The sequence below is a fragment of the Protopterus annectens genome, chromosome 17.part0 (assembly GCF_019279795.1).
Source record: "Protopterus annectens isolate FY-2018-M chromosome 17.part0, PAN1.0, whole genome shotgun sequence".
NCBI lineage: Eukaryota > Metazoa > Chordata > Ceratodontiformes > Protopteridae > Protopterus > Protopterus annectens.
In genome coordinates, this window is record NC_056751.1 from 627,399,856 (window position 1) to 627,424,038 (window position 24,183).

Consider the following 24,183-nt stretch of genomic DNA (forward strand, 5'->3'; position numbering starts at 1 on the left):
ACAGACCACGGATCTAACATTCAAACCAGCACAAATAAAAAAAACTTTTGGGTAGACTGTATGATTCCAAAGCTGATGAACTCAAGACCAACACTTCAGACTAAATCCGTGAGAAAAGCAATAGGGTAAATATTAAAGCAAGGATAATCCACCAAAATCATGGGCTTATCATGTTACTTCTACCAACACAACAAAGGCACACTGCTCCCAGACCTGTAAACCAAACTTCAAAAGGGATCCTGTATCATGGAATTCTCCTAGCAACAGTGCATGTGAAAAGAGAAATGTCATATTATATTCTTCTAAACCAATTACAGTAACAGACTGCTTAGGTCATTCCTGCCTAAAGTGCTGACAGCCCTGTGGTCTACTCCACATCTATTTGTGTGGTCTGCTTTTTTCTACTTTGCCTACTGTGCATGGAAAGCAGACCAAATACAGCAATAATGTTTTTCAGTGTAGCTTAACCATGCTGCTGGATTTGCTGGATTCAGTGCCAGTATTAAGCAATTAAATGTACGGACATTATTTAAAACTAAACAGGTAAAAATGTTTTTACTTGTTCAATGCAAAGCATTTTCTCACATTTAAGAGTACTTTTACTCAAAGTTCTAGGTGAATGTTTCCAGTCTGCCAGTACAGAGGAATTTTACACCTCGGTATGAGTGAGTTAAGCACATACTTTCCACGGTAAGAAATGAGAACAAATACTGCAGATGACGTGGGTAAGGTAGTGATGGTTTGGTGCACGATAAGAATCACATCTTCTGTCTGGGTTCCTCACCTGGATGCTCAGCAAACATTTCATTATGTTGGACTTTCTTATCACAAGTGATGCATGCAACAGATTTCCATGAGATAAGGATGAGAACAGACCAGTAGCTTTGTTCTTCACCGTTAGATAACCTCTACATTTAGGCAGTCACTCAATATATGCTAAAGCATGTAACTGAGCTAGATCTCTCAAAAATCCATATTTTGGAGGAATGTTCCCATTTTCAGGTATGATTAACTCCTTCATACAATTTTCTGAATCCCCCTCACCACACGTGATTTTTGAAGCTGTCTAGTTAAAACTGGATTTTTTTTTAAAGAAGCAACTTCCTCAATTATTAAAACAATAGAAACTAGTGTAAATAAAGATATGGGGCAGGATTCAGAGAATCACTCCACCGACACTAATTTGTAAGTTGGTCAACTAACACAATGGACAGAATCCTCAGTTCAGAGACAAGGTAAAGCCACATAGAAAACATGTCATTAGTTGCTCATTACCTTGTCTCTAAATTGAACACTAGCACTGTCAGAACTGACCACATTAGTGGTCTCCTTACCAGCCCATACATCACTGTAGCATAGGCACACCTCGACACATACACGCACACACACACACATGCACAAACAAGCCACATAGCATTCATAGAAAACTCACACACCATCACAAAAACAACCACACAGACATAAATCCATGTACAGACGTACACACATTCAGCTGCATTCATGTCAGAAATTTCACAAACACACACACACACACACACACACACACACACACACACACACACACACACACACACACACACACACACACACACACACACACACACACACACACACACACACACACACACACACACACACACAGAGCTTCACCATACTTACCTGTACTTGTGGTATGAGCCAGAATTACTCCCATAGGAATGAATGGGTGAATGCCATCAAAATACAGTGCATACTTCCCCCCTACAGAAAAGAATTAACTCAGACGAGCAATTTTCTGAATTGCTGTGTCGAGTTAGTCCAGAATCCCAAGAGCAGTTGCAGGGCAGGACATGGCTAATTTGCATTATCTACCATCCCAGGCTGCCACAATACCATGTGGCTTCTCCAGCAAGCCTACTCTCCATACTATGGCCATCACTGAAGGGAAGAAGTATCAGGATACTGGTCTCTGAATTTGGAAGGGATACCATGATGGCAAAACATTCCAAGATGGAATATATAGCTGCAGACTTTTGTAAGGTACTGTCAGTAAATATTTCAACCATAAAAGAAAAATGTCACATAGTATTCCAAATTTTGCCAACTAGGAAGAACCCTCAATACTTATTTTGGGTTAAGCATAAACATGTAACTATATAAATATACATTTTAATACAATAAACCAGAGTTTCCATCCAGCAGATGAACATTTTTGCTCCAGAGGGAACAACCAAGCAACTATTTTATTTGAATAAACTGCATCATAGTGCCCTTCAACAATACAAATGTTCAAATTATACGAATTTCAAAATCTCCAAAACAAAGTGGGATGGAGCCTTGACTGTAACCCAAATGGCCCGAGTACCTTAGTAGCTCAAATACTTGAGAAGTTCAGGAAATGGAGTAGAAATAAGCATCTCACCTCTTTCAAGGGGAAGAAGGCTAGTCCAAGTGACTGGCTTCTGCCAAGCTGTGAAGAACCGTAGTCTTTCAAGGGGATGATGCATTCTGAGAATAGCATTTTTAGAAGACAGCAAGTCCTCCTGAACAAGATAGAATGGCAGGGTCCTCATGCAAGTGAGCATGGACATCACCCACAAGGGCTGGAAAGTAAGACCAGCATCAGAAAGAAAATCCCTGATGGCTGCCTGGATGACAGTATCCCATGATCGGCTATCACCCCAGAAAAGGGAAACGAATGAGTCTAACTTGCTGTGGGAGGGCAGAAGGGGATTAAAATATGAATTTCGATAAAATAAATGGAACCAACAAGCAACAGTCCACGCCAACTTCAGTTCAAAGGATTTAATAAGTGCTTTCGTCAGCTCAGTCACCTGACTTCTTCAGAATAATAACATGACAAAACTAAGCCATATTTATACAAAAATGAAATCACATGACATTTAACAAACTTCTAACAGTTGCATCAACTAGAATCCACAACCCTTACACATATGAAAATAGATATAAAAATAAATATAAATACTCTTAGTATATTTAAAAATATTTGGTTAAATAAAAATATAATTAAAACTAACCAAAGAAATACCATAGTTTTAAAAAACTACTGATGCTAACACTGTCATTCAATCCTGGCGAGGACGTGGCATTTAATTTGATTTGCCACCATAATTCCTTAAAATTGAGTACTTCTTCCCAAGGACCTCCCCTTAAATCCGGTGTTACTTTATCAATTACTAAAAATCTAAATGTGTGACTGGGATATTGCAGTATATGCTTGCTTAAGGCACTATTTGTGTTACCAATTCTGATGTCCCGAATGTGCTCATAAATCCTATCTTTAAAACTTCTCTTGGTTTTTCCAATGTAAAACCCAGCACAATGACAACAGAGGGTGGCATATACCACCCCCTTGGTAAAGCAAGAGTAATTCCCTGTTGCCCTCACCTTAAAACCATTGATAACTACCTTGTCCACTGAGAAAATGTGGGTACACTGAGCACAGAAACCACAAGCATTAGTGCCCTTGCCATGCTGTGTTCCTTCATAGTTCATACTCTGTAACAAATCTTTAAATGTTTTACCCCTTCTAAAAATAATACTAGGTGAGATCCCTAATTTATCTGTGACCCCTATTTGACTGCTTAATACAGTCCAATATTTACTCAAAATATCAAAAATTCCACTATGGTCAATAGAAAACCTAATAATGAAGGATGTAGCTGGAAATAAACATTTCTCAACTTCATTACAAACTGAAGTAGCTGGGACATTTTCCTGACAGTCAATACTCCTCTTCAGTAATGGACTAAATATTCCTGAATTCCTTTTCTTAATAACTTCATCCATGGCTCACACAATAAAATCAAGGGGGTAGCCTCTTTATAAAAACATATTGTTCATCTTCCTGCATTGATATAGAAAATCTACCTCCCTGTTGACCATACAGGAGATCCGAACAAATTGCCCTTTTACTAAGAAGTCAGTTGTTTCACCTATGTATTGCATGCTTGTGCCCCTGTTTATGCCAACATAGTACTCCTTGGATGGGAAACTTGCCACATTTTCAACAGCCCCTATTGGGACAAAATACAACTATATTCCAGGTTTTTGGATGACATATTTGTCCTATGGAAGGGTAGTGAAGAAGATATTTCTGACTTCATACAATACATAGGTGAAATAACTGACTTCTTACAATTTACCTATAATTATGATTTTACCAGTATTAACTATTTCGATGTACAAATTATTAATGACATGGGTGGATTCTGATCCCGTATATATAGAAAACCTACATTTTGCAACACATATCTACATTATCGGAGTAATCACCCTACTGCTCAAAAGAGAAGCATAGTGAAAGGACAGGCAGTGAGGTTTGCCAGAATGACGTCCCATTATGATGATTTACAAGGTGAATTAAGTAAATTACAGTGCATGTTTGAAGAGAGAGGGCACCCCAAACAGACGATTGAGGAAATTATTTCAGAAGTACAATACAAGTGGGGCATTGACTATCTCCCCTTATTAGGGGTAGGATTACAAAATAATAACATGGAAAAGATTAAGGAAATGATATATACAAAAGGGCCTGTGTACTTGAATATACTTCCACAAATAAAGATGTTAGGAGTATTATCAACAAGAACTGGACAATTTTCAAAACTAATCAAGAAATATATAAGAAGTTGGGAGAGGGTCCTAGATTTGTTAATAAGACAGGCCACAATATTAAGAGCCTTTCCGAATGCAAGATAGAATCCATAAAGGTGAACAGCAGGGGCACCAGACCACGTGGAATGTGTAGACAATGTTGCTATATACACAAAGAACAATCTGTAGTTCTACACAATAGGCTGAAAAGTAAAATAGTGTTTGTAAATGGGAATTGTTTGACCAAAGGTGTTGTATACATAGCTCTGTGCAACTCATGCACAGCATTCTATTTAGGAAAAACAGAACAGTCACTAAAAAGTAGGATGTATGAGCATGTTAATGACATCAAAAATAAAAAAAAAAAACTATTGCACTATATAAACATTCTTCAATATGTGCATCTTTTACAAAATTTTTATTTGGAATTGTGGAGCAGATCAAATAAAATCCAAGAGGGGGAGACTGGAAAAATACTTTAAAGAAAAAAAGAAACAATGGCAAATAAGAACAGCAGCAATGTTTCCCCCAGGGTTAAATGAAAGTATTTCCATGGTCCCAGTTTTGCAGGAAAGAAAAAATAAGAAATAAATATTATTTTTATAATTAGTGATGAATTTTGAAAGGTTTTTCTATAGAGCATGTTTTGTAGTGATGAACTGACTGTTGTTTCTGTATGGAATACAAATCTACTTTATGTTTTTAAGAGTTAATGGGCAAAGTAGGGAGGATGATTTTTTAATTAATTGTTTTATTTTTGTAATTAGTCAATTAGTTCTATTTAATGAAGCAGTATGCCGTTTGTAATGTATTCTGATGAAGGCTACACTGTGCATAGCCGAAAGCGCTTAATAAACTTGTACTACAGATAGACAACCCTTTATTTCTGGATTACAGCCTGGATATTTTTGGTTTTACAGTTGTTCCACTTTCTGGGTGTTTTTAGGTTTTGGTTTGTTTTCTACAACTCACAGGGGTAGCTATGGGGGCATGTTGTGCCCCCATTTTTGCAATCCTCATAATGCTCATGTGGGAGCATAAATTTCTCTTTAATTCTCCATTTACAGGATTATGTAGTTTGTACTTGAGATATATTGATGATTTGTTTTTTGTTTGGAAAGGGGATGAGCATGAAGTACAGGATTTTCTTGATTTCATTAACAATTCTACAGAATTTCTCAAGTTTACCTACAATTACAACAAGGAGGCTATGAATTATCTGGATGTCATCATTTCCAAAGACTTGGTGGCTCATTGCTTAGTCAGTAATCTTTATAGAAAGCCTACCTATAGCAATAGTTTGTTGCACTATACCCAGTTGTCATCCTTTGATTGTTAAAAGGGGCCTAGTAAAAAGGCAATTTGTTCGGATCTCCTGTATGTTCAACAGGGAGGTAGATTTTCAAGATCAATGCAGGAAGATGAACAATATGTTTTTATCAAGAGGCTACCCCCTTGATTTTATTGAGAAAGCCATGGATGAAGTTATAAAGAAAAGGAATTCAGGAATATTTAGTCCATTACTGAAGGGGACTATTGACGGACAGGAAAATGTCCCAGCTACTGCAGTTGTTTGTAATGAAGTTGAGAAAGGTTTATTTCCAGCTACATCCTTCATTACTAGGTTTTCTATTGACCATAGTGGAATTTTTTATATTTAGAGTAAAAATTGGACTGTAGTAAGCAGTCAAATAGGGGTCACGGATAAATTAGGGACTCACCTAGTATTATTTTTAGAAGGGGTAAAACATTTAAAAATTTGTTACAGAGTATGAACTATGAAGGAACACAGCATGACAAGGGCACTAAGGCTTGTGGTTTCTGTGCTCAGTGTACCCACATTTTCTCAGTGGACAAGGTAGTTATCAATGGTTTTAAGGTGAGGGCAAGAGGGAATTACTCTTGCATTACCAAGGGGGTGGTATATGCCGCCCTCTGTTGTCATTGTGCTGTGTTTTACATTGGAAAAACCAAGAGAAGTTTTAAAGATAGGATTTATGAGCACATTCGGGACATCAGAATTGGTAACACAAATAGTGCCTTAAGCAAGCATATACTGCAATACCCCAGTCACACATTTAGATTTTTAGTAATTGATAAAGTAACACTGGATTTAAGGGGAGGTCCTTGGGAAGAAGTACTCAATTTTAAGGCATTATGGTGGCAAATCAAATTAAATGCCACATCCTCGTCCAGGATTGAATGACAGTGTTAGCATCAGTAGTTTTTTTAAACTACGGTCTTTCTTTGGTTAGTTTTAATTATATTTTTATTTAACCAAATATTTTTAAATATACTAAGAGTATTTATATTTATTTTTATATCTATTTTCATATGTGTAAGGGTTGTGGATTCTAGTTGATGCAACTATTAGAAGTTTGTTAAACGTCATGTGATTTCATTTTTGTATAAATATGGCTTCGTTTTGTCATGTTATTCTGAAGAAGTCAGGTGACTAAGCTGACGAAAGCGCTTAATAAATCCTTTGAACTGAAGTTAGCATGGACTGTTGCTTGATGGTTCCATTTATTTTATCAAGCGTTGTTCTGGTTCTTAGTTTGCAGTGGTTAAAATATGAATCTCAGTTGTTCCATCTCTCACAATGCAATTCATTCCACAATGCTAAGAATTCTTAAAAAGGAACTTGAGTAAATGAAACATCATTTTTTTTTAACTTTCCACACATATAATCCATGGTACACTTATTCTCCTGCTTTCCATAATCAGATAAGAAGCATTGCTATTCCTAAAAGTAGAAATTACGAAGATTAAATCATACCAAATTGATCCTCAAATCAGATGCAACTTCTGATCATTAATAAGTATAAATACATAAATTAATAATTTACTATTATTAAGTTAATTTAAAGGTCAGTAAATATCAGGGGATGTGAAATCTCAACAACAACCTCCTTCACACTGACATTAAAGCATCCAGAAGAATCTATGCTGTAAATAATGAACAGCAGGTCTCTAATCATGGTCAGTGTGTTATTAATGAAAAGGTAGTCAAGTAGCTTTGCACTGTGACACGGGATAGATTCATGACTTCATCGCAGGTGAGTGGGGTTCAATTAGCAACCCTGGAGGAAACACCCCCTCACAAAAGTAAGAGGGCATCCTCCACTATCATCCCATTGTATGCCTCACCTCTACACCTCAACTGGGTATATGCATTTGGAATGAAGGACATTAAAGAGAAAACCTCAAATCGCCTCTTATGTCTGTCTAAATGATGGCCTCTCCCAACCAAGCCTTACCCCAGGGATGGGGAACAAATAAGCCGATTAGCCTTGGAGGGGGCTGATAATCAGCAAACAGTGGGGGCAAAGACAGCAAAGTAAATACAAATAAGAAGTATCCAGTAGCTGGAACAACATTATTACAAAGTTGTTATGTCTTTCTCATTCTTGAAATTAGTTTTGTTCAGTTTTATTACTATGAAGAGAATTTCTAAACACGGAGGTTACAAACAGAAATACGTGTACCTTATTCTTCTCATTTTCAAGAGATAATGTCTCTGATGGTGACCGCCTTTGGTGCTATATGGGTATAAATGCTGCAGTCACTGCTGGTATAAAATATTACTTACATTTTCATGTAAATCCCCAAGTCCCTACTATATAGCAGGCACAATTCCTGTCTTTATTCAGAACCTGAATTATTTTCTTTTTATGGCATTCTTAGTTCATTTTTTCCATTTATGGTAAACAGCATACTTACCTAAACACATCACTGCAGATCTGCTGACAACACACAATTCCAAGTTGGAGAGGCCTCCAAGGTTATTTACCACCAATGCCACATGGTTTCCTGCAAAAAATATATAAAGTCAATTTCAGAACAAGTAATTTGTTTTCTGTGTCCTCTGCTTTTAGGCTGAAAACTTTCTCTCAAAAACCTAAGTCTACATAATCTGTTTCGTAGCACTAAGTTAAAGGATATGTTTCTTTCCATGTAGCTCATCTAGACAGCATGCAACTGATTAAGGCCTTGAGTACATCTGCTCTGGTTGAAGAACCTTATCCTAAAGGAATGACTATTTTGAATTACTATATTTTTAGATGCTAGAGCTGGGGGGTTGGTGTAGTGGTTAAGAAGTTAACCATACAGGCACAAAGTACAAGGTTTGAAATTGGTTAGGCTTAAAATGGCCCACAATGGTAGCTAGGTTAGTACTTGCCTATGAACTACAAATCCCTTTTCTGTATAAAAATAACTTTTAGTTATGTCATCTGATCAAAGATATGGCCACACACTGCCATTCTTAATCCATACCACTATGTAAGGGAAATTATTCCAGTTTCTAGAAAGATTTTTGGAATTCTTGATAAGGTTATCAAATACTATTTAGGGAGTTTAGCTCATTATTATCATCATCATCATCATCATTAGTGTGCGGATTTAGTTTCCAACAGATTAACTATGTATTCATACAACCAATGAAATTTGTAAGATGTCTGGTGAATCACAGAATAATTCTGGAGTGTGCCCCAAGTTTTTACACTTCCCACTGAAGCTGTATGTAAAACTGATCAGAGATTTGGCTCCCACAACAAACTGCCTTCGTACTTTTTTTTGTTTTTCAAACAAATGGGAACTGATCCATGATCAGCTTGTTTTTCTGTTAGTTGCACTAAATCCAAAGTATCCAGGTGTAAACAATGTGGACAAACAGAGAACAAGCAAATTTCATGCACAGGAATCAGAGGTCAGAAAAGAACTCTCAAATCATGCAGACATAAGGTATGATCATTAACCACTGCGTCTCTGTGCTTTAGGCTTTGGAAGAAAGGGGAAAAAAACTTCAGCGTGGCACTCAGGCTATACCTTATCTGGGCTTGTAATACACTGCAGCTATATTAAATCCATTCTAGTGGCAATGGAGATGTGAGTTCAATTACTGAGACAGTAAGAGAAGAGATGTGATTGCAGAACAAAGAAAAAAACAACATAGCAAGACCATTAAACACATACAAGATAACTACTGCTCAGATTTATGAAGCAATTGTCATTACTGTTTTTATTTTATTTTATAGTCACCTTTCTCTCTTATTTATTCATTTTATTACCGTAAAGGTTAGCCAAGTCACAAACCTGTTAGACCATCCTGTGCTTGGGACACTGGGATTTGTCTGAAGAACTTTTGTACTATTCAAAACTCTACACACAGACACATTTTATCCTTGCTGACAACACTAAGTTAGGGCCCTCTAATTGCAGTTATTAGTTAAAACCAGAAAAGTTAAGTCCATGTATAACTGCTAGGCAACAAAACAGGACAAAAAACACTTGCTATAGTTGCCAGTTTGGGAGGAATGCGTTTAGTCTGCCTAACAGTTCCTGCACAATATTTTTTCTATTACTCTTGCAGTGGTTTCACTTTCTAACCAAACAGCCGAATGTATACATGTAAACATTAAATACAGAACAGTTGGCATTATACTTAAACAATCATATGCCACAGGTGCAGACTTAAGCTTAATGTGCAGATGAATGCTGTCAAATACAACTCAGAATTGCAATTACTTCTCCATAACGTTACACACTGTACAGTCTTAACAGCAAATATATATACGAATCAAAACTAGAAAAATGTACTTCAAACTTTAGTCTTTTTTCTTTGATATGTGCTTACAGCTTAACCTGAACTCCCAAAACATATATTCACCTAACAAAAATAAAATATGATCATGTATTTTTATCTATTCATCCACCAATTTTGTAAACCACCTTTCCTGTTAAAGTGCGATAGGAATCAGACAAGGCTATATCAGACTTCTTTATCCCCAGCAAATGTCTCCTGTTAACCTATGGAATGCTTAGGTATTGTCAGGCCACATGAGAGGGATAGCCCCTCCAGCATATCCTGGGTCTGACCTGAAGTCTCCTCCAAGTGGGTTGTAGTTGTAAATTAACAGCTTTCTCATCTCCTGCTTCAACACCACAATCTGGTGCAATACTTGCAGTGCTGTCACAGCTGCAGCCTTCATCTGGTAACAGGTACAATACCTGAAGTACTGACATACCTGCAACCTTCATCTGGTAACCAGTACACCTGCAGTACTGCCACAGCTACTTCCTTCATCTGGTAACAGGCACAACACCTGCAGTACTGTCACAGCTGCATCCCTCATCTGGTAACAGGTACAACACACCTGAAGTACTGCCATACCTGCAACCTTCATCTGGTAATCAGTACACCTGCAGTACAACCACAGCTACATCATTCATCTAGTAACAGGCACAACACCTGCAGTATAAGCACAGTGACACCATTCATCTAATAACAAGCATAACATCTGCAGTAGTCACAGCTGCATCCCTCATCTGGTAACAGGTACAACACACCTGAAGTACTGCCATACCTGCAACCTTCATCTGGTAATCAGTACACCTGCAGTACAACCACAGCTACATCATTCTAGTAACAGGCACAACACATGCAGTACAAGCACAGCGACACCATTCATCTAATAACAAGCATAACATCTGCAGTAGTCACAGCTACATCCTTCATCTGGTAACAGGTACAACACCCACAGTTCTGTCAAATCTACAATATCTGCAGTACTGTCACAGCTACATCCTTCATCTGGTAACAAGTACAACAGCAACATCCTTAATCTGGTAACAGGCACAACATATGCAGTATTGTCACAGCAGCATCCTTCATCTTCAACACCTGCATTACTGCTGCAGCAGCATCCTTTATCTGGTAACAGGTACAACACCTGCAGTACTGTCACAGCAGCATCCTTCATCTGGTAACAGGTACAATACTTGCAGTACAACCACAGCTACACCATTCATCTAGTAACAGACACATCACCTGCTGTACTACCACAGCTACATCCTTCATCTAGTAACAGGTATAGAACCCACAGTACTGTCACATCTACAACATCTGCAGTACTGTCACAACTGCATCCTTCTTTTGGTAACAGGTACAACACCTGCATTACTGCCACAGCAGCATCCTTCATCTGGTAAGATATACAACACCTGCAGTACAGCCACAGCTACACCATTCATCTAGTAACAGGCATAACACCTGCAGTACTACCACAGATACATCCTTCATCCGGTAACAGGTATAACCCTAGTTCTGTCACATCTACAACATCTGCAGTACAGTCACAGCTACATCCTTCATCTGATAACAGGTACAACATCTGCAGTACTGTCACAGCAGCATCCTTCATCTGGTAACAAGTACAACAACAGCTACATCCTTCATCTGATAAGAAGTACAACAGCAGCTACATCCTATATCTGGTAGCAAGCACAACACCCTCCAGTACTGTGACAGCTACTTATACTATTAGTCTGACAATTCTACCAGGCAAAGCCATGGAATGGGTTATCATGAAAATGACCCACAAAGACATAGAACAAGCAGCCTTTGGACAAATGACCCAACCTTTATTAAGGGAAGATCATGCCTACTACATCTGGTGGACTTCTTTGAGAAGGTCACCAAGGCAACTGAAGACGGGCAAATGATGCATACTGTCAACCTGGATCTGGATAAGGCATTCAATAGAATACCCCACTCAGGTATTGTTGACAAATTCAATGAACAGGAATAATCCCCTACATAACTTATTGGATTGCCAGCTGGCTCACAGACAGGTCTCAGGCAGTCAGGACTGAGGATACCACTGGTCACCAGCAAGCTCAGGTTTCTGTGCTGGGGCCACCCATATTTGGCATCTACTACTGAGAGGTAATGGCTAATACTAAGGACTTTTGGCTGACCAAGTTCACAGATGACTACAAACTGGGAGCTATCCTAGAGTTCCTCCATGACACACACATCTTACAAGTGGGTCTAACACAGACAGATGACTGGTGCCAAACTCATGGACTGAAATTCAATGTCAAGAAATGCATTATGGTGCCTTTTGGGAAAACTTTCACCTGGGCTAATTACTTCATCGATAAGACACCCTTAAGAGCTGACCTGGTAGTTGGGGATCTGGGAACATATGTAGACAGCAATCTGGCCTTTGTCCAAAATGTGGCCAAGGTAGTAAGAAAATCATTCTATGTTGCTGAGCTTATAAGTAAGGGCATGGCATCCAGGTACGGGAAATCATAGTGTCACTTTATTCTGCCCTTATCAGACCCATCATTGAGTATAATTCTCCCTTTTGCATGCACCTGACCAGACATATGTAACAGTTGGAATGCCCACACAGGTAACTTACCAGCAGAATCCAGGGTATAAAACACACTGTCCTATATGGATCACCTCAAAGCCTATCTCTGTACTCTGCCTCCTACACGTTACTGACAGGCGATCTATGCGTGACATAAAAGGCATCTTTGGATTTAGCCCTAATGAATCTTTTGCACATCTGCAAAATGAACAGCATCATAACCACTAGATCCAATGATTTAAATTTTGCTTGTGATATAAATAAGACATGTTGGTGAGACAGATATGTGTCTCAGAGGATCCCCATGTTCTGGACTACAGTCCTCATCCATGTGAAGCAGAGTCCAAGCCTAACCCCATTTAAGCATAAACTTGACCAATAGATGAAAATATGGAAATTCACCCCAAGTCTAGCTCCCATATCTCTGACAGAGACAGAGAGTAATGTCTAAACTAACACTGTCCCACACACATAACTTCTAGAAACTTCCTAACTAACATACCTCCCTCTAATAAACATATATGATATGTAAGACACAACGGGGTTGGATTGTACATTAGGCTTATAAAGGCCCTAGTGGTCGTCATGTCTAGTATATAACTGTGAACCTATGAACCCCCCAGCAATGCCCACAGGTCAGGTCAGTATTTCTTCACCCTTGATGAGAACAGCCATGGTAATGTCACATCCACCTTTCTGGAGCCATCAGGAAGTTTGCTAAAACCTCTCTGGTGCCATACAAAAGTCTTTCTTCATAGTCTCGCCAAACTCCTACCACACCAAAGTCTTTTGCCTCAGCGACTGCCACAGCTGCTGCCTTCCTGGCCTATCAGTACCTGTGTGTTAAACTCCAAAACAACCCACCCAACTAACAATGCAAAGAAGGATCCTTTCTTTAACATGGCAGCTTCCCTCATTACTGGTGTCCACCAGTCAGTCCTAAGGATACCAACTTGCCACTGACCATTTCTGGATGCAGTTACTTCCACCAGATCAACTGAGGTTCTGAACATAGTCCATGCCCCCAACCACCTTCTCCAGGCTATGGTAAAAGCTTTGCTGACAGTGGTAACTGAAATCATCACACAGAGAGGAGCATTTGCTAGATGCACCCAGGATACACTAACAATCAGTTTGGATCTCCCAGGTCTATACTGCTGTTGTCCCAGCCATCTAATCCAACTCACCACCAAGCAGTGATCAGCTAACAGGTCAGGACCTCTCTCGATTCAAGTGCACAGGACATATGGCTTCAAGTTTGATGACACTACTACAAAATCTGTCACTGACTTTTGCCCTAAGGTGGCCCAGTACCAAATACACTTATGTGCAGACTTGTGTTTGAATATGGTGTTTGCTATAGACAATCCATGACTAGTACAGAAGTCCAGTAACAATTCCTAATTATGCTCCTCCAAGCAACTCAAACTTCCCCAAACAAACACTGAAGTCTCTCAATAGAAGTAAAGTCATCGGGTGGTATACCACCAAGAATAGCCCCTACAGTCTCCAAGAAGGCCAAACACTTTGAATAGTTGTTAAATGCATCTGCATAAACATGCAAGTTTTCCTTTTTGCAAATCACAGACACACTAAGGCAACCCTCTCAGCTACAGACAAACTACAATTGCAAAGTACCAGACTGGGGGCTGGGGAATACCCCCACAATTGCAAAAGACTTCTTAAGGGGCAACTCCCGAGTTGGAGACTAGATCATCCACAATCAAGAAGTCTGGTTTCAGGAAAAAAAAAGATGTGTGCAGATTTAAAATCAGCAACATCTAGTTGACATTTTTCATCATTCTGCAAAAGCTTTGTCCGTTTCCTTCCCCACCAGTGCAAAGATGTTCTTTAATCTGCTCTTACCTACTATCACACTAGACCTGTCCTTTTACTTTGTGAGTGGGGAGCCCACATGGCAGCTACACACATTTTTGTTCGGCTGAGTTTGGCCAGAATACATAGGCCACCCTTCCACAAGGCACTTGCCACTGAACACCACCCCCAGGCCTGGCTCAAAAGATGGATCCTGGTATCCTTTTTCTGGGCAAGGTTCTCTGATTCTTTAAGTGAATCATCACAGAGGTCTATTTTGAAATTGGGGGCTGCATTTTTATAATAAAAGTAAATCAGTGCCTTGCAACTCATACTAGATAACACTTATTTAATGGAATCATGCTTACAGCTTTAAAAGCTGCTAGGATTTTTTTTTTCAGTTTTTGGGTATGGCATAGGTCATTACTCCCAGATGAGGACAAAAGAAGTTATGTACTCACCATAACGTTCCATGTGTGTTGTTCATCTTGCCTTCATTCTTCACTGGTTGGGTTCAGAACCAATCCTCGGTTCCAACTAGGCCATATATAAAAGCTCGAGGTCTTCCACTAGCCCGTGGCTATGACTCTATCCCATGATTCCCTAGGAAAGCTCCCCAGATCTTGTTTGCTGATATAACCATAGGTACCAATAAAATTATTAGTAGCTTATAGAGCAATGAAGAAGGTCGGAGAACATTTATTTCCAATTGTAACCGCTCTGTCTTCCAGGAGCCAAAGGTAGGGGGAAGGAGAGTGGGATGTAAGAATGAAGGCAAGATGGACAACACATATGGAATATTATGGTGAGGACATAACTTCTTTATCTGATGTTGTCCTATCTCACCTTCATTTTTCACTGGTTAGGGACAGCGTCCCTAGCACCATACCATATTTCTTGGGTGGCTCATGGGAGAATATTCTTCAGAACAGTGGACCCAAAAGAGGTCCTGTTCCTGGAGGCCAAATCCATTTTGTAATGAGTAAAGGCCTTTCCCATGTAGCTGCAGTACAAATGGTATCAATTGGAAGTCTCGCCCAAAAGCAGAAGTGGTTGCTATGGCTCTTGTAGAATGACCTTTTACTTTTTCAGGGAGTTCTTTGTTTTGAGATTTGTAAATAAAAGCAATACAATCTGATATCCATTTTGAAAGAGTGACTTTTGATACAGCAGCATCTTTCTTGTAGTCTGAAAATGATACAAATAATTCAACAGATTTTCTGAAGTTCTTTGTTCTATGTAAGTAGAAGCATATTTGCCTATGTACATCTAGTTGGTGTAGCATATATTCTGCCTTGTTGCCATAATTGGAGAAAAAACTGGTAGGTCTATGGACTGGTTCATATTATATTCTGAGCATACTTTGGATAGAAAGGATGGGTTTGTTTGTAGGGTACTCTGTCTTTGTGGAAAAACATGTAGGGGGGCTTTATTGACAATGCCTGTAGTTCTGACACTCTTCTAGCAGAAATCATGGGCATCAAAAGGACTGTCTTCCAAGTTAAAAACTTTAGATCACAGGATGATGCAGGTTCAAAAGAGGGGAGAATCAGATGAGATAAGACAAAGTTTAGGTTTCATGGTGTTGGAGGGGCTTTAATGGGTGGTCTTAATAAAATAGTTCCCTTTAGAAAGGCCTTGCAAAGTCTGTGGGACATCACATTTGGCCCCAATTCAACTATGTGGAAATTAGAAATCGCTGCTAACTGCACTCAAATAGTAGCTACAGCTGTGTCCTCATTAAATAGCTTTGTCAAGAATTCAAGAATGGAAGGTATGGGGGCAGAGAAGGGATCAATGCGGTTATTCAAAGCCCAAGACGAAAATCTTTTCCATTTGCTGGCATATAACTTCCTCGCTGAAGTCTTATGAGACAAGATCAGGATATGTTTCACTGATGGAGAAAGGTCTGGCAGCTTGGTTATGTTTGGAGTTGGATAAGCCAAGCTGTCAATTTGAGGGTTTGAAGGGAGGGATGAAGCAATCCTTTTGCATGAATCAGAAGGTCCGGAACTGGGTCCAGAATCCAGGGCTCCTGCTGAAGATAAGGCCAAAGAAAGGGGAAAGTACAGTTGTGTACACTTACCATAAATGTAGATGTTCGAGTGTATTCACTGTTGCAGTCCTAACCAATGGGTTAAAAAACAAAAAAACGGCAGCAGCAGAACCACAGCAACGCTGTTTTTATTGTAAATAGAGTAAGCGCTTTCGTCGGTGTACTCCACCAACTTCATCAGACAAATGACATAACATATATTTGCAGTTTAAATACTTTCAAACTGCCATCAATTACACAATTAAAACCATTTTTTTTTAAATTAAAGAGATATTCCCTAAAAACACATTGCAACAATGAATGCCAAAGTGGGAATAAAACTTACTTTCCTAGTACTGTAGCATAGTTAAATGTACATGAGTTTTTACATTAGCAGAACATTGCAAAATCTTTATCATAAATAGAAACAGAAAAAGAAACATATATGGTTGAGACAAGCCAGCCAGGACGACAACAGTGTTACCTAGTCAAAGTTTTTGTCCCTTCCCTGAATACTTATTTGTATCCTAAAATTCTTCGTCCAAAAGCTTTGATGTGAACCAACACTAAACCCATAAATTTGGTGCTAATCCACTAAGCTTATGTTTAAGTTGAAATAAGTTAGAAGTTTATACGCATTTTTAGAGCCCAAACGCAGTAATTTAAAAAGACTTACACCATATATTGTGGTTCTAATAATGCACCAGAAAATGCAATAAAAATACAAAGTGTCTGCCGCATTTCGCCATACTCGTACCTCTTATATTTACCTTATTTCTCTCCACTAGGGTTTTCAAGTTAGGGCCCCTTTGAAAGGTCATGAGAGGTAGTTGTCCCAGTTTGGTAAGACTGGTATCCTTGTTGATAAGGGACCAGTTTTTGTTAAGTATGTCCCTAATATGTGTGGCATCTAGAGAAAATGTTGTAATGAACCTGCTAGTTATGTTGTCATTAGCATGATCCCTAATCACTACATCACTAACTGCCCATTCAGTGTGCTCTTGCTCATACCCTTTACAAACAATCGGGTGGAAGTGACCTACAACTCTTTTCCTGTCAACTTCCTCAAAGATGTTACTGAGGAACCCCAATGGGTAACCTCTTTTCAAAAACACAGACTTCAGTAGCGTACATTAATCTGTAAATTCACCATAGCAGAAGATCATTCTACCAGCCCTAACTGCTTGCCCTTTCACAATTGCCTTTTTCTGATGTAATGGGTGGCTGCTAGTAAAATGTAGAAAGGCATTAGAATAAGTGGGCTTGTGGTAGATAGCTGTTCTATATCTTTGGTTCAAACTATCCTTACTTAGAAGCACATCCAAGTAGTTGATATCCTTGTGTCCTATCCGATAAGTGAAATCCAGGAATGTAGTGAATGTTTTGATGTTACAAATAAAGGTCTCAATAAGCTCATCTTCCCCTTTCCAGATGAAACACATATCATCTTGGTACCTTGTGTACCAAACAACATTCTCCTTGTAAAGAGCATCATTAAATAGATAATGCCTCTCCCAAAAAGCCATTACACAATTGGTAAAACTACTGCCACAAGGAGACCCCACTGCAATCCCCATCTTCTGTAGATAGATAGTGGTGTTTATATCACTACTAGCCATGCCTTTTAGAAATAGGAATTCTCTGACCCATTCAATACCTAGTGTCTGTGGGATAACTGTATATAGATCTTTTATGTCCACAGTGAGAAAGATGAAACCATCTTGGTAAGCTAAATTATTGATACAATAAAGAAAAAGTACAGTTTTGTACCTACCATAAATGTAGATGTTCGAGTGCTAATACAGCTGCAGTAATCACAGATGGGTTTTCAGCCGTCAGGCGGTCCCTCGGTCGGCCGAATTCCAAAGTCTTGGTCCGGCCGGTTGTCGCTTACTCTTCTGACGTCAGGAAGGCCAGAGTATATAAAACACAGCCGACGCCATGTTCTTCAGTCTTTCTTGCCCCAGATGTCAGGTGCCCCCAAAAGGAAGGCAATACATAAATAAGGCTTATCCACATATGCAAGCAATGCAATGTAATGCAAAATCAGTGTAAGCAAGCAAATAAACATAGCAGGATAACCCAGTCAGGTGGTATGAAGAGGTTGTTAGGCCCCATGCCCTTACCAAGTGGGGAAGGAGGGAGGAAACCTGTACTGCAGCTGTATTAGCACTCGAACATCTACATTTATGGTAGGTACAAAACTGTACTATGTTCATCGTGCATACAGCTGCAGTAATCACAGATGGGTAGAGTCCCAAAGCTATGCATAGGGTGGTAGGTACTATGAGGAACTGGGTTGAGCCAGAATGCCCTGCAAAACAGCAGTGGCAAAGCCTGCTCTTGTTCTGGAATATAAGGGCAGGTGGTAGTGTTTTGTGAAGGTATGTACAGAACTCCAAGTGGCTGCCTCCAAAATATCCTTAGTAGGAACACCTCTCAGGAAGGCTGTAGAGGTGGCTGTGGCCCTGGTGGAGTGAGATCTGATACCAGTAGGGACAGATTTCCCATGATAGGAATAACAAAACCGTATGCAGTGGCCAATCCACTTGGAAATGGTCTGTTTGGTAACTGGTTACCGTTGAGCCCCTACGGCATAGGACACAAAAAGTTGTTCTGATTTCCTGAAGGACTTTGTTCTGTCCAAATAGTAACGTAGCTGCCTATGGATGTCTAAAGAGTGAAGCAGCCTCTCCCCTTTGTTTTGAGGGTTAGGATAAAAGGTAGGAAGGTGTATGGCTTGGTTTAAGGCTACCCTGGATACCACTTTTGGCATAAAAGATGGGTTGGTAAGGGAAACCCTGTCCTGATGGAAGATGAGGAAGGGCTGCACCGCCATGAGGGCCTGTAGTTCAGAAACCCTACGAGCTGAAGTGATGGCCAGAAGGAAAGCTGTTTTCCAGGACAAATATTGCAGATCTGTTGAGGCAGCAGGTTCAAAGGGAGGCAATGTTAATTTTTCTAGTATGTAATTAAGGTCCCAGGCTGGTATTGGTTGCTTCCTTGGAGGTCTTATATTCTTAGCCCCTCTGAGGAACTGCCGTAAGAGTGGGTGAGAGAATAAAGGAGGATCCGTGTTGAATTCTGCAGAAATAGCTGAGGCATGTATTTTTATGGAAGAAAATGAAAGTCCACTGTTCAGCAGTTCAGCTAGGTACTGTAAAACCTGAGGCAAGTTCAATTTTCTAGGGTCCTGGCCTCTTTTCTCATTCCAACAGCAAAACCGCTTCCATTTTGCAGAGTAAGCTTTTCTAGTAGATGGTCTTCTGGCCTCCAAAATGACATCCTGCACCTCCTTGGAGAGTAGGGTCTGTTGTGGTGTTAAGGAATTTTCCATGCAGCGAGGTTGAGTGTTTTCAGCTGACTGTGGAGAGTTTTGTAGCTGTTCTGAGTCAGCAGAAGAGGTATTAGAGGCAGGGACCAGGGAGGAGTATGTGTTAGGCTCCTCAGGAGTGGATACCAGTGTTGCCTTGGCCAATCTGGAGCAATCAGTATCATCCTCGGTTTGTCTGTTCTTGCTTTCAAAAGCACCTTGGGCAGAAGAGGCAGAGGTGGGAATGCATAAACTGTCCATGCTGTCCAACTGAATGAAAGGCGCCCACTTTCCAGGCCTTTGGATGGAAGGTCCTTGAACAAAACTTTTCAATTGACGGTTCCTGTGGGAGGCAAAAGATCTATGTCTGGCCTCCCCACGCTTGGATTATCTCTGTAAACACCTGAGGATGTAACTTCCATTCGTGTGGATCTGTCATATTTCTGCTTAGAGTGTCTGCCAGTGTGTTTTCCAGTCCTGGCAAGTACTGTGCTTGAAGTTCGATTTGTCTTTCCAGAGCCAAGTTCCAAAGAGTCATGGCTAGTCTGCACAAGGGGTATGAATGTGTTCCTCCTTGTTTGTTTATGTACCACATTACTGTGGTGTTGTCTGTTCTTATCAGTAATTGTCCTGGATGCAGGAAGTCCTTGAAAGCTGTAATTGCATTTATTACTGCTAGCATTTCTTTTTGATTGATGTGAAGGTGTTTTTCCTTTTGGGACCATCTGCCCTGAATGCACCTGTCCTTCATGTGCGCCCCCCAGGCGTAATCTGAGGCATCTGTGGTTATGACTTGTTTTGCTTGAGGCTTGCAGAATGGAAGGTCTGCGTTTACTTGACATGCTTGGGCCCACCATAGAAATTCCTTTTGCAAACATGGAATTATTGGTATAATAGCTTCCAAACTGTGACTGTGTTGAGACCATAGATTTTTTAGGTACCACTGAAGTTTCCTCATATGCAGCTTTGCACATGGGATTAGAAGAATGCAAGATGCCATGAATCCCAGAGCCTGCAGGATTTTCCTTGCAGTAAGCCTGGTACTTTTTGCTAGTGTTTTGAAGTACTGAGATAGTTGCCCTTGTTTTTCTGGCGTAAGATATGCCATCTGGGTGTTTGTGTCCAAACTGGCACCCAGGAAGGTTATTTTCTGAGATGGTGTTAGCCTTGATTTCTCCTTGTTGATGGTATATCCCAGAGAAAGCAGTAACCGTGTCACATATGCCAGATGTTCCAGTAGTATGTGTTTGCTGACTGCTTGGATCAGGCAGTCGTCCAGGTAAGGGTAAATTTGTATCCCTTGAAGTCTGCAGTAGGCAATCACTGATGCCAGGCACTTTGTGAATACTCTGGGCGCAGTAGATAAGCCAAAGGGCAATGCAGAGAATTGATAGTGGATTGAACCTGCAAGAAATCTGAGGTATCTTCTGCAGCTTTGTCTGATTGGGACATGCAGGTATGCCTCCTTGAGGTCCAATGTTACCAGCCAAAACTCCTTGCCCAGCATGGGAAGAAGTTGCTGTAATGTGAGCATCTTGAATTTTGGTGCAGTAGAAATGTGTTTAGGATGGATAAGTCCAGAATGGGTCTCCAGTCGGTTCCTTTTCTTGGTACCAGAAAGAGTCTTGAATAAAAACCTTGACCTTGTTGGTGTAGGTACCTTTTGTATAGCTCTCATGTTTAGGAGCTTTGAAATTTGCAGTTGTGCCTCTGCCCTTTGATTTTGTGGCAGGTTTGGCATGCCTCTCATTTTTGGAAGAGTGTGAAATTGAAATTTGTAGCCTCTGTTTATAATGTCCAGTATCCATTTGTCTGTTGTGACAATATGCCAATTGCTTGCAAATAATGCTAGTTTCCCTCCCAAAGGTGCTGCCAGCTCAGACTTGCTTGGCATGAAAATGAGGGAGTCATTGGTTTTGCTTCCTGTATTGTTGTGCACTGTCTTCACCACCTCTTGGTGCTGGAGATTGCCATTGTCTGCCTCTATATGATCCTTGTGATTGCCCTCTGCCCCTTGTCCGTCTGTATCTACCTCTTTGGGGCTTGTCAGTGGCTGGAAAGGACCAGTTTTTTGAAGGCCAGTTTCTGCTAAAACGTGGTGGTTGGACCTGTAAGAAAGCTTTGACAGTTTGTATAGATTTGGCTTTTTCTTCCATTTTCCGTAGTATCTCCTCAGCATTAGTACCAAATAGTACATCCTTTTGTAAAGGAGCATCAAGAAGTTTAGCTTTCACATGATCAGGCAAATTTTGTTCCCTAAGCCAGGCATGTCTGCGAATGACTGATCCTGTAGCAGCCGCTCTACTGGAAGCCTCTAGGGCATCATAACCACATTGTAAGGTGTGTTTACCCACTTGCTCCGCACTATGCATCATATCCTGCAACTCTTTTAAATCTGGTTGTTCAGGTTGAGACATTTTGTTCCTTAATTGTGATAACAGGTACTGTTGATATTTAATCATATGAAACTGACAGTTTAAGGCCCTCATGGCTAGGGTGGCCGAGGTATATACCTTTTTACCCCACCTTTCTAGAGATCTGGATTCCCTTTCTACAGGAAGTGGGTTCTTGGCAGTGGAGGCCTTTAATCCCTTGGGGCCTTGTGAAATGGTTTCAGGGTCAGCATTATGGCCTTTGTATAGAAATTGGTGAGAACTGGGTACTCTGTAATACCTGCAGGAGGCAGAGAATCAGGGTTAAGGCAAGCCTCCGAGTAGACATCATCTAGTACATCCAAAACAGGGGGTATAGCCAGAGGCCTGTGCTGAGGTAACCAGAGAAATTCCCTAAGTCTTTTCTTGGAATCTGAAAAGTCTTGGCCTTCCCAATGGAAGTGTTCCCTCAAGGTGTGCAAGGTTTCCCCAAAAGAAAAATCCTCAGGAGGGGATACAGAAGGGATGGACTGTTCTGCATCCGAATCCTCAAAAGGGGAGTAAGACTGTTCCTCTGCATCATAATGTTCTGATAAAATGGATCCCTGATCAGAAGAGTGAGATTCTTCCTCCACTCTGGGTCTCTTGTCAGGAGGGGGCTGAGAACCTCTGATAAGAGTAATTAGATCCTCAGCCATTTTAAGCATCTGTTTCTTAGGCATGTGTCCAGGAGATGGGCCCTGTGGAACAGGCCTCGTGGGATGCCTGGCTGCTTTGAATTTAGTAAAGGCCTTAATTGAAAAAGCAGATGAGGGCCTAAATACACCATGGGTGGAGGTGGACCTGTCCACATTAGTAGGCTCGACATTAGCTGGGGCTTCGGTTGTAGTCTGGGAAAGGGCCGAGGACCCAGCGGTCTCGGGTACAGAGGACACCGCCAAAGGAGTGTCGTCGGTAGTCAGGGACTGCAAAGGCGTCTCGCTGAGTACCGGACCACGTGAAGCCTGTTTTGGCGTGGTGTCGGCGGGGACCGCGGGCCTCGCATGTCGGTCCTTTTCCTTGCGTTTTTTGGACAAAACGGTAGTCGGAGTGTCCGACGACATTTTATAGTCAAAAGCTTTACCAAAGTAGTGTTGGGCGAACTCCGCCCGACGCTTGATAGTGCGTTTATTGAAGGTAGCGCAAAAGCGACAGCCCGAGACGTCGTGGTCTGGGCCCAAACAAGGTATGCAAAGGGAATGGAAATCCTTATGCGGTATTTGCTTCCCACAAGAAATACAATTATTAACTTTTTCTGACATCGGTCTGAGGCAAGAAAAGTTTCTAACGGGTACTTAGCTTTAATGAAGACTTCGGTTCCAATTATTTTCGTAATTCAGGAGCTGGCCGACCGGCACTTGCGAACTGCTTCTGCTTCGGGCACCGCGCGGCAAAAAAGACTGAAGAACATGGCGTCGGCTGTGTCTTATATACTCTGGCCTTCCTGAAGTCAGAAGAGTAAGCGACGACAACCGACGCCGGACCAAGACTTTGGAATTCGGCCGACCGAGGGAACGCCTGACGGCTGAAAACCCATCTGTGATTACTGCAGCTGTATGCACGATGAACATCTCCATGAATCATGGCATATTTGTGATTCAGACTTGATGTAAGGTTTGAGTTTTCAATCAATAAACTTACCACATGCATATGTAACTGAGCCTCTCCCATCCACTATGGGTCTAAAAGGGGGGTTGTACATATTTTTATGCAATTTGGGAGACCCGAATAGTGTAGGTAAAATGTGATCTGGCATAATTAAATACTGCAAAGTGTCTATGTCAATGCTACCATCAAGGAATAGATCATTAAGTACATTATTCACCCTCTTATATGCAGTATTTAAGC

General features: G+C 40.6%; 1 protein-coding gene across 3 annotated transcripts in view; it reads right to left on the reverse strand.

Moving 5' to 3' along the window:
* The window catches only part of TKFC (triokinase and FMN cyclase), a 574,388-nt gene that overhangs the window by 249,422 nt on the left and 300,783 nt on the right, over positions 1 to 24,183 (reverse strand). For all 3 annotated transcript variants that reach the window (XM_044059497.1, XM_044059496.1, XM_044059495.1), the window contains exon 10: positions 8,320 to 8,409. In XM_044059497.1, coding sequence (XP_043915432.1) covers positions 8,320 to 8,409 — 90 coding nt within the window. The remainder of the gene's footprint in view (positions 1 to 8,319; positions 8,410 to 24,183) is intronic.